Source organism: Arvicanthis niloticus, chromosome 15 (genome assembly GCF_011762505.2).
Source record: "Arvicanthis niloticus isolate mArvNil1 chromosome 15, mArvNil1.pat.X, whole genome shotgun sequence".
Classification (NCBI taxonomy): domain Eukaryota; kingdom Metazoa; phylum Chordata; class Mammalia; order Rodentia; family Muridae; genus Arvicanthis; species Arvicanthis niloticus.
Window position 1 is genome coordinate 52,252,922 of NC_047672.1, and position 11,822 is coordinate 52,264,743.

Genomic DNA, 11,822 nt, shown 5'->3' on the forward strand with positions numbered 1-11,822 from the left:
CACCCTAAATGTTCAGGCTCATGAAGCTGAATCTGCTTCAGCCCTCTAACCCAAGACAGATACCTGTCCTCTACCTCACTTGTTTCCTAATGTCCTGAAGACACATTTCACATTAGCTTTCACTTCTGTTCTCTCACTAGGACACAAGCTCCAACTAGGTAGTTTTGTTTGCCTTGGAGAGCCAAGGCACTTGAACGTTCTTCCCTTTCTTTTCTTCTTATGTCTGTACAAGGAAGGGCTGGACGACCTCTGTCTGACTATTATATAGTACATAACTATCCATATGGGTAAAAAAAATGAGATTTTAGTCATCAATGGACCTCTAGGGAAATAATAAAGAAAATACAATGGAAATGACTTGACTATGTCTCACTCTATTAAGTTAGAAAATTATATATTATCTTTTTTTAATGAAAATAACTTACATTTTTATAACATTATTTATATTGAAATTCTCGGAGCTGTTTATAATGGCAAAGTAATTTCATTTAGGATACTTTTTACAGATTTTTAGAATTTTACAGATGTAGCTAAGGTCCTTACTTCCTTGACTGTGAGTGACTCTACAGGGAGATATGTGGTCTAGGCCTACCATTAATCAGGCCAACCCTTAAAGAGAGTCAACAAGTAAAAGAAGCAGTAGAAAAGAGATCTTCTGCTGGTCTTAAAGCAGGCAGAGCTGCCATATTGATAATCTGTAAGAAGGCAGCACAGCAAAGAATCGTAAACAACTTTCAGGAGCTATGGGAAGGGCCTGACTATCACCCAACCAGAAACTTAGGGTATAACTTAGTTCTACAACTACAAGGAACCCTCATTCGCTCAGCCTCTAGCCATTAAACCCTAAACATGCCAGTCCCACCACCACATCCAGTTAATAAAGGTTATGTGCGTCCTTCTATCCAAAGCCGAGTCTCATCTAAATCCAATTCCTTCCCATTCCTAGGAACTTTCCTTTATCTCCTACATGTATCTTCAACCTGTTTCTGTGCCTGCTGAACTTGACCAACAACCATACGAATTTGGAAAAGTAAATCTCTACCTCTAGAAGGAAATAGTCAAAGTTCATTTTTAGTCACAACGTTCATTTTAACTCTGTGACACTGAGCAGTGCCCAGTCTTCTGACTCATAAAGAGAATGAGATTCTATAACAATCTATATTATAGAAAAGTAGCAAAGGGTCCAAAGCTGACTAACTACAATTGATCTGTCAAGGGATCCTTCCTGCATACTAGGCAAATATTCTTCCAATTTGTTTTACATTTAAATCGACCATTCTTAATTTAATGAATTGACCTCTGGCAGCTCAGAGATTCTTAGCTTGGCAGCTATGCTATGGGTAATTAGGGTTATCAAAAAACGTGATACCATGAATTTCAAATGTATCATTACACTACAATTGTAACAACTATAAAATTTTAACATATCTATGAAAGAAAAGTAAAATCTATGCATGATATGCAATACAAAAATGAACAACTGTATTTACTGAATCAATACAGTATTTCCCATATTAATAGAATCAATATTTTACTGTTTGCAAAGGGAACAAGTACACTCAAACATTAAATTACCAGCTTTTAAAAAAAAAGCCTCAAATCAGTAATCAGATGTTTGTATATGTCACACACACACACACACACACATATACACACAGACATACACTATGTATGTGTATAAAACGTGTGATAAAATAATACACTTTATAAGAATACTTTGTGTTAAGAAAACAAAAACACAAATCTTAACTACTTTGTTCCTTTAAGTCAATTTAAACATATAAGTTTTCTCAATCAGAATTATACTTTTTCAAGTATAAACAAAATTTCATTGTATTAAATGAAAAGCTGGCCAGTCTTCTAATATACAACCTTCTGTAATATTCAAAAGACAGGTATTGGTGTGGGTGAATGGTTTAAGCAGTTAAGTCCTAGGTACAAGCCTGATGACCCTGAGTTCCATCCCCTAGAATTCACATAAAAGGCCAGACGGAATGCATCTGTGATCCCAGCACTCCTATGGGAGATGGGTGGTAGAGAGAAAACTCATCATAGCCTGGTAGACTGCAGTATAAAGTTCATAAACAGTCTGAGAGACCCTCCCTCTGCAAAGTAGAGAACTAGAACTGACTCCTAAAAGTTGTCCTTCAACCTCTACATGTGCACAATAATATATGCAAGCCCATTTACACATACACACAATAAAGAACTGTATCTACAATACTGTGATCATGGCTTTTCTAATCAGCATTTAAACATACTTAGTCGCAAGCTGAAACCAAAACCAAAGCAACAGCCCACCCTCCATTCAAGACTAGCGCCTGCTACTAGTTACCATTTATCCCCCCTTATAGAACCTATGTTTCTAATTATTTATAATTGATGATTTCATGTGATACTGTTGTTTCAGTTAATTGGATCTACAGTGGGAAGTGACTTTTTTCCCTTGTCTACATGAATATATGGTTCCCATGTGTTTTCTACCTCACCATGACTCTCTCCTTTCTGGTCTTACTCTAAAAAAATTCACCTCTCATAAAATATTAGTATTTCTAGCATACTGCTCTCTGGCTATATTCCTCCTCTACTCTAGACTCTTATCCCATTGCCCAATACTGTAAGTTTTATCAACATAGTGCTTAATTCTTGGTGGCAGTGGTTTTTAACTCACAAATCATCATATATTTAGGTTTATATATGGTGATCATATATATGCCTGCCTTTTTACTTTTGTTAATAAATAAGGCAATTTATCATTAAACTTGCCATTATTTCTTTTGATGAATGTTACCCTTTCTGGTATAGTTCTAATGGGAAAACACCCAAATGATATAGATCTGAAGCTGTCCTTTCATCTGCAGCACTGTGTATCAAAAATAATTTCAAAATCCTCTAAAAGAAAACCCACTATAATAAATGCAGCGTATGTTAAACACACTCTAAAACAACAACAAAAACAAACAAACAATACAAACAAAAAAAACCCATGTTATTGTGCATTCTGTGTTACTTGTAACATAGTGAAGGAAGTCCTATAAAGAAAATGTATTTATTTCTACTATGGCTTTAACCAAATAATGTGAATTATATCTCTAGCACCTTACATGGATGGAGTACAAATAAACTAATAAAATGTAGAGGTTGAATCCTAAGAGACAATATAACATCATCACAATTAATTCTAGTAAAAAGACAAGAATGATTGCTTAAAGCAGCTAGCTTAGAGGTTCTTTTTGGGGGGAGTGCTTATTTTTAAATCGTTATCAATTTAAACCTTACTCAGCAAGGACTTCCAGGTACTCTTCAGGCTAGGCCATACTTCATGCCATATCCTAGTCCTTGTGAAAGTATTTGAAGAAAATAAAAGGGAGCTTCAGTCAAGATTCTTTTAATTTAATCTTTAAAAAACAAGATGCTGTGATAAAATTCAAACTAACAAGCAGATCTTATAAGTGAACTTGTATAGTACCTCTCTTAAAGTGGGTCTTCAAATAAATAGCACATAACCAAAAATGAATAGATTTAAGAAAGGTCTATGGACATCAAAGAATCAAAGTTCCTTCTGTAAAACATTCCAGACACAAATACACTCAATACTCTTAACAATTCACTAAAATACCCAATCAGAAAGCCAAGAGGGATAAATGGTATTTCTGTACAGTCCTGAAATAATCTTAATTTCAATCAAATAGGGATCAAGTAATACAAAAGTTATAAATGTATTTAAAAATATAAAATAGAATTTTCTTACCCAAAGATGATTTTACTATTGATTTAATTCCTGCATAAACCAAGGATCCTTTGTTGCCTGGAGATTTTTGATCCATATCTTCTGTATATTGCTTCATAAGTATTTAAATGCATAGGAAATACTGGCAATTATGTATAATAAAATATTTCAAAATTATAATTAATTATGAGCCAATTCATAATATATACAAATAAGATAGTTTTATGTTAGACCACTTTTCTTGCCCCATTCTACAAATTAAAACTTTAAAAAGTTTTAAACAATTTTACCTCAGAATTTTAGATTATATAATTTGTATTTGTAGATAAAACATTTAGCATGCTACCCAATTTGCCTCAGAAAGTTAACAAGACAAAGGATATAGTGCAGAGTATACCAGAGGGACTTGAGCTGTGGGTCTTCATTGCCAGCTAAAATATGGTTTCTCCATACCTGTTCTGTATCAAGTCCATACCTTGATAAAGCCCGAAGGCGCATTTTTGTTGCTATATCTTTTTCTAAGGAATTATCACTTTCTTCTTCTGCACATTCATACAAATGGCGACCACAAGCCCACATTAAAGATGTAATTGGGCTCCAGGCAAGAGATATCCTTTCAAATACAGTGAAGTCAGACATTGTTCGGTTGGGAGTCACAACTATCATTCGATTTTGACTTGTTGGATGCCATGCGAAGGAAGCAATGTAATTGTCACAAGGTTGCACACTTCTTTCAATTATTGTGGGTTCAGTTTCATCCCCAATGGGAGTGGGTGTATGCTGCATATCATACAGCCTAATAATATTACTATCCCTTGTTAAAGTGGCAAGCAGGCCTGTCCTAGTTGGACACCACGCCACTTTTGTCAAGGGCTTTGGTTGTTCAGTCAAAGTCAAAACTGGCTTCTCAAATTTTCTAAGATCCCATATTGCAACCTGACCTTCATAGAAGGAAGCAACACGATCATGGAAGTAAGGGTCTACTGTCACTCCTTGAACAGCTTTTGTATTTACAAACATCTTCTGGCTTGTGTTCCGAAGATCAAATATGGCTAGGTTACGATGCATGCCAGCAAGAAGAAGTTTCTGGTCTCGTGGAAGCCAACAAAGAGACAGACAAGCATCATTCTGCCCTAACTCATACAGTGGTTTTGTTACTAATAATGTTGTTTCAGCTTCACCTGCTGAAAGTCTCACTTTTTCCATGGGAACAATATCAGGAGTATATTTGCTGCAGATATCCCATATTAGAACTGAAAAGTCAGCTCTGTGTTTGTCTAGACCAGCAGCAAGCCAGTTACTATCCAGTGGATTCCATGCAAGGGTATTGCATTGTCGAGCATGTTTTGGAACAAATTCTTTTCCTATTAAATCTTTGAACTTAGAGTTATGATCTTGACCAAGACTTGTAAGTACGACTCGACCATTTGCTTGTCCAACAGCTAGGAGACATTCAGGATCATAATTGAGATACCACGCAACACATTTCATATAGGGTGTATCTGAATTTATTGACAGTAATGTAGCTGCAGAATCTTCAGATAAACGTAATGATCCAGCTTTGAGTTCTGAATTCACAGCCGATTCCACATGATAAAGGCTCAATTCTGAGTCACATACAACAAATCTATCAACCTGGTGTGGTGCCCACAAAATGTCAGGCTTGGTACCGCTCATGTTTGTTGATGGCCTTAAAAAGTCCAGTCAGGTCCATCCACTGAAAGTATTAAAAATAAGAGGTTTAAAATATCAACAAAATACAATCCTTATGTTCAAATCTCTACAAAGTACCTTCTTTCTCTCTGGGATTGTATTTTTCTCTCTTCCTACAGATTCAAGATGATTTTCTTTTGATTAAAAATTGAGACAGAACAATAACCACTTCCTGCAATAAAGTCATCTAGTAGGGATCTGAGAACCCTATCCTGGCTGTATTTCCCATGATGAATTATCTTAATTGTAGAGTTGTAGAGCCTTCAAATTAACCTTGGGTTATAATCACTTCACTATGATCAGTAAATTAATAAGTACTATACATGTGATAGGGGAAAACGTAAAAGGAGTATGAATCACAACCCTAAGTACTGGTTAGAGCAGCATTTAGTTCTTGATGTAAATGTTCTGTCCGTGCTAATAAGGGAATGCCTAGCCAGAGAGAGCTACTGAACACTAGTTAACTCACTCACTTTTCAGTAATTTAATTAACAGCACAAATTTGAACTATAATATCACGCTATGACATTTGTCTCCTCAACTTTCAGCATTAAAAATCAGGCAGAATAAAAACTGGAATGTACATAAGAGATACGAGATTCATTCTAACTTTTCTATAATTAGTTATATGATGGTTTTCTCATCTACTCAATAATAAAGTTATTTAGTTCTTCCCAAATTTTACTCATTCATGGACCACTTATAAATGCTACTTACTAGTCTTTAAATTGATTCTTTTTAAAAATCTTATCAACTTTGACTTCATATGTAGTTTCATCAACCATAAGTAGAGTGTATTAATTATTTTAATGTATGCTAAAATAAATATATTATTAAAATGTGCTTGATTGTATGTTATCTAAAAATCATTTATGATCAGCAGTATACATGCAACACTTACTATGAGAAAATTAAAGGACCATTAGAGGTTCTTCGTTTTCAATTTTATAAGCCTAGATAAGTTTTAACTAAAACTAGAATAGTCTTAACATTTCTTTGTTTGAAAAATAAAGGATGGATGCAAAATTAAGTGCTACCAAGAGGTTGGCAAGATTAGGTTAGATACAAAATTAACAAAACATTTACAAATCTCACTGTGGTTATATTCAGTCTTCAGAAGGTGAACACATGGTCCGCCTATATCTACTGCAAGTATCAAGTATAGAGCCTAATATACTTTCCTAATAAAGATAGTCTTTGATAAATATCCAACTCTCACATAACTGCTTTACCTCCTGCTCTTGCAAACCATTTTAGACATGAATTCTTAATATACAATTTCATAGATTTGATAACATATTTATCTAACTTTTAAGAAGTCTTTTATTTTTAATTATATATATGTATGTGCATATATGCATATATGTGCATGTCTGTGTATTTGTGCACATGAGTACAGTACCTTTAGAGACCAGGAAACAGTGTTGGATCACCTGGAGTTACAGGCTGTTTCATGTCACCTGATGTGGCTGCTGGAAACTGAACTCATGTCTTCTGCAGGAGCAGAGTGCTCTTAACCTCTGAGCCATTTCTCCAGCTCTCATATGATTAGATGATTAGAAAAAAAATTCAGAAATTCCTATACTGGCTGTATTTTCTTCATTAACACTTCTGAAGCCTAGCGTCAGTCATTTAAATTATATTCTTAATATCATTTCTTTTTTATTTCCTTCTCCACTTTGTTGTATCTTTTCTTTATCCAAAATGATTTCCTCTTCCCTTCCTTGACTCAGGGTAATACACTAGACATATTCTCAAAGTTCTGTATAACTATAAGAGATCCAGGAGCTGGGTGGTGGTGGTGCATGCCTTTAATCCCAGCACTTGGGAGGCAGAGGCAGGTGGATTTCTGAGTTCGAGGCCAGCCTGGTCTACAGAGTGAGTTCCAGGACAGCCAGGGCTACACAGAGAAACCCTGTCTCGAAAAACAAAACAAAACAAAACAAAACAAAAAAAGAGATCCAGGAACATAATTTCTAGTCTGTGGTACTGGCTCAACAATTCATCTTTCTACTATGATCCTTTAAGAGGCAGAATAATAACCTTTGTGTTGTGCATGTGTGAGCATGTATGGTTTAAGTGTTCATGTGTACAGGTACGTATATGCAGGCTACAAGTCATGTTAGAGGTCTTCTTCTAGCACCTTATTTTTCATCAATTTTTAAGAAGTTCATACTCACAATGTATTCTGAACATAATTACCTCTTCCTCCTCACTTCTCCCACTTCTTTTCTTTTTTAAAGATTATCCACCCAGATCAATTTGTATACTTTAGTCTTTGAGGCAAGGTCCCTTACTGAATTTGGAGTTCACTGATTTGCTGGCAACACTAGTTGGCCAGCAAACCCAAGGGATCCTCTTCCTGTCTTTGCCTCTCCAGTGCTGAAATTATAAGTGTATATTACCATGCCTAGTTTTTCACATATATTCTGAGGATCCAAACTCATGTCTTCATAGGTATGCAGCAAGCACTATACTAAGTCATCTCTCCATACCAGAATAATCATTGTATAACAAAGGAAACCAGTTTACACAGTTAATTTACAAGTCTATAAATAACTTCAGCCTGTACCTGTTGCTCTGACCTCCTGGGATACTTACTTGCGGTGTTTTAGCTATATTGCTTTTCCTAGCCATCTCTTATCTTTCAAATGATGTTTTCCCTGGCTGACACTCTTCTCACTTTTGGCTAAGATCCTCAACTTTTATGTTCTCTTGTCTAGAAATAGAGTCTCATTAACTAGTATTCTCTCTCTTTAAACCTCGTAGTTGAGTCTCTTGTACTAGGTGTCCATGAACACTTCTCACAACTATTATTTCAAAGTTTTATGTTTTCTTCATGCTTCCACTCTTTCCTATCCCTGAAGAATCAACATTTCTTTTTTTGTAATGGAATCTGACTCTAAGCCAAGAACAAAGCTCTTGCTGTTATAGTTGGTTTTAGAGATGGGAAACCCAAAAGTAAGGCATCCTAAAAGTGGATTGCTCTAATACATTGCAGTCTGTTTATTCTGTAGCTATTTATTTAGCATGTTGTATGCACTGGACATTGTTCTCAACTGTGGGAATACAGTGATAGACAGGGGTAGATAAAATCCTGTTCTAAAAAAAGCCGTATTTTAATGAATACATACATATAATAGAAAAAGTTTGAAAACTGAAAAATGAGGAAAAGAAGAAAATCATATAATAAGAACCATAAGATAGCAAAGAAAACTAAATACCACCTAGAGTAAGGGATAGTGCCCATACCTAGAGTCTCACAAATAGAAGAAGTTTCTTAAACATGTCTTGAGAGTCTTGCTATCTCCCTGAAAAAAAAAACAGAAAAGAAAAATTCAAAACTTATATAAACACACATTAACCTTGGATCCCATCCTACAATCTTACTCCTGATACAAATTATATTTGGTTAAACAAAACAAAACAGCCATGTAGAAAAATCCAACTCAAAAATGTAACTCAAAAGTGTTACTGTAAGCTAGGTGTGGTGGTGTACCCCTTGATCCTGGCATTTGGGAGGTAGAGGTAAGTGGATCAAGAGTGGAAATCAACTTCAGACATAGGAAATCCAGTCTCAAAAACAAAGAACAATGAGGTTACTGTATGTAATGGCTACTTTTAATCACCAACTTATCACAATCCAGAAGCACCTCACAAGAGAATCTCAATGAGGAATTGTGTAGCTCAGGTCAACATGTAGTTCATCTATAAGAGATTGATTATCTTGATTATATTAAGTGGAGGAAGATCAACCTATTGTGGGTGGTACCATTCCAGTAAGCAAGGGGATACTGAGTTGTCTGAGAATGGAGAAAGCTGGCTGAGCAGGAAGCATGTACACAGTACTGATTCCAGCTCCTGACTGCAGAAGTCATGTGACTAGCTGCTTCAGGTTCCTTTCATGTTGACTTCTCCAGAATGATGGACTGTAACCTGTAAATGTAAGCTAAAATAAAATCTCCTCCTTGAAGGAGCTTCTGTCAAAGTATTATATCACAGCAATAGAAGTGAAACTAAGACACTGTAATTTGAACATTTTGACTTATGTGATGCTCAAAGAACCAGTCAGCATTCCCCATGCTACGCCTGTAAAACACTGTTACTACTCACAAAATTATGGCAGTGACACAAACAAAATCAGAGAACTTTGAGTTAGAAAGGAACTAATAAATCCTTCTCATTTTGTGAGGAACTGAACACCACAAGAATGAACGTTCTGATTTTTGTGCCAGGTCTGTCAACTTCAATCTTAGACCACTGCTGAAGAAAGGACCTAATTTGCAGGGTCCAGTGCACAATGAAAATGTCAAGAAGTGAAGGTGCAGCTTTAAACTGCTAGCCATTCTAAATGCTAGGCTGGCTCTCCTGCATAGGTTTGCACATTACAAAGATGGCCCTAGAAAAGCTGTCTGTCTATAACCATCCTGTTAAGAAATCTAACACTCTATACAAATGGGTTCTTGCCTACATAATATGAATCTGGAGGACAGCAAAAAACAAAACAAGCAAACAAACAAAACAACAACAAAACAAAACCCAGTAAGGGCTCAGAAATGCTTTCAGCCACTATTAAGCTTAGACCATTACAAGTCTCTTCTGACTTGGGTACCATCTGCATAATTTCTACCTCACAAAGTTCTAACATCAAAGATGATGAGCTTTCTGCTTCACACAGATGTTGGTGTCTCTACTGTTCTTTCAACCAGTTCTGGAAGTGAATGCTTTCAGATGCTGGAGACAACTGCAAAATCCATGGAGATAGAGTTGGCAATCAATTAAGTCCTCACCTTCAAGTTTAATAAGTGTTCATTTCCTTCAATGGTTCTGTGCAAATGAAAACCATCAGAGTTTCCCTGTTCACCACCAGAACGTCCCTAACACTATTCAAAAACATAGTGAACCACCACCTATAATTCTCTAGCAGACACATTTCAAAACAATGAAATTTAGAATCTTTTAATTTACCTATCTAATAAAAAATAGTTAAAAACATACAACCAGCCGGGCGGTGGTGGCGCACGCCTTTAATCCCAGCACTTGGGAGGCAGAGGCAGGCGGATTTCTGAGTTTGAGGCCAGCCTGGTCTACCTGAGTGAGTTCCAGGACAGCCAAGGCTACACAGAGAAACCCTGTCTCGAAAAACCAAAAAACAAACAAACACACACACACAAAAAACATACAACCAATGTAAAAAAAAATTACAAAAGTTTTTATATTTTTATTAAATCCTGGGAATCTAGTCTGTATACTTCTAATACATCTCTACCCCACGTGGCAACTGGACACAAATTCAAAACACTATAATTAACACAAAACATACAATTATATGCTTTGGGGGTTTGTCTTCTTTCTTACCGCGCTAAATAAACGATAGCAGTTTCGGGAAATTTGCAGAACTACCATCTCCAAAAGACACTGCACATCTATATTTTCGTTAAAATATCGTTATTCAAAAAGAGCCGACAAGAGTAGTCGTTTGCTGAGCAATTCAGCAAAGCAGAGAGGTTCCATTCCTCCCAAGGAATTTGCACTATTCGTGTCGGTGGGGAACAGAGCTCATGGGGTGACAGGGAACTAGGATTTTATTGGGTACAACTGGAACTCGTCGTGTTGTTATTCCGGGTAAACCAGGAATCTGATCGCGACTCCCACGGTCCAGACACCTGACTGAGCCGCTCGGCAGCGGGGGACGCGGCTCCACACTTCCGCCGCGGCCGCACGGAGGACGGTCGCCACGAGGCCGCGGGACGCCCCAAGGCTCCCACGAGGCCCGCCAGCCGCCCTGTGCCGTGACCATCCCACTGACCCGAACGCCACCCGCCGGCGTGGCTCTGAGGAAGCGGCCGCGGCTGCCACCCCGGGCCTCACGCAGACACCCGCTCCGGGCCGCACTCACTGACCTGAGGAGGTGGCGTGTCGCCACACAGACGTTTCCGGCCTGTACGCCGCCCCTCCCGCCGCTGGAGACGGACGCGGGCAAGATGGCCGCCGAAGCGCGGGCGGTGACCTGGGCCACCCGCTGGGCCCACTACCACCTCCGCCGCCTCGGAAGCAGACCTCCTCGCCGCGAGCCCCGCCTTCCCCTCGCCCGGCACCGCCCTGGGGCGGGGCCACTGCGCGGAGACCCCGCCTTCCTCCCCAGCGCTCCGCCCTCGAGTTGCGCCCCTTCCATCGCCCTCTGGTGGGCAGGGCCTTGGCTTAGAGTCCCCGCTTACCTCCCCTGTGGTCCGCTCTGTGTGGGCCCTGCTCCCGGGCCCACCCCTACCCCAAGCAAGCCATTCTTTAATCCTGGGCCCCATGGAATTATTTCTCAGAAGCCGGATACCATGATCATGGTGGTACACACACTTTAGCATATGTGATCCATTTTAATTTC

At 38.1% G+C, this 11,822-nt stretch overlaps 1 protein-coding gene across 2 annotated transcripts in view; it reads right to left on the minus strand.

The window, feature by feature from the left end:
- Mios (meiosis regulator for oocyte development) overlaps nt 1-11,622 on the minus strand; it is a 31,242-nt gene extending 19,620 nt beyond the window's left edge. The window contains exons 1-4 of one of the 2 annotated variants that reach the window (XM_034519465.2): nt 11,347-11,622; nt 8,696-8,754; nt 4,114-5,447; nt 3,752-3,850 (exon numbers count right to left, since the gene is read on the minus strand). In XM_034519465.2, coding sequence (XP_034375356.1) covers nt 3,752-3,850; nt 4,114-5,407 — 1,393 coding nt within the window. In that variant the 5' untranslated portion in view covers nt 5,408-5,447; nt 8,696-8,754; nt 11,347-11,622. The other variant, XM_076913699.1, reaches the window with a different exon arrangement.
- Nucleotides 11,623-11,822: the final 200 nt, after the last annotated feature.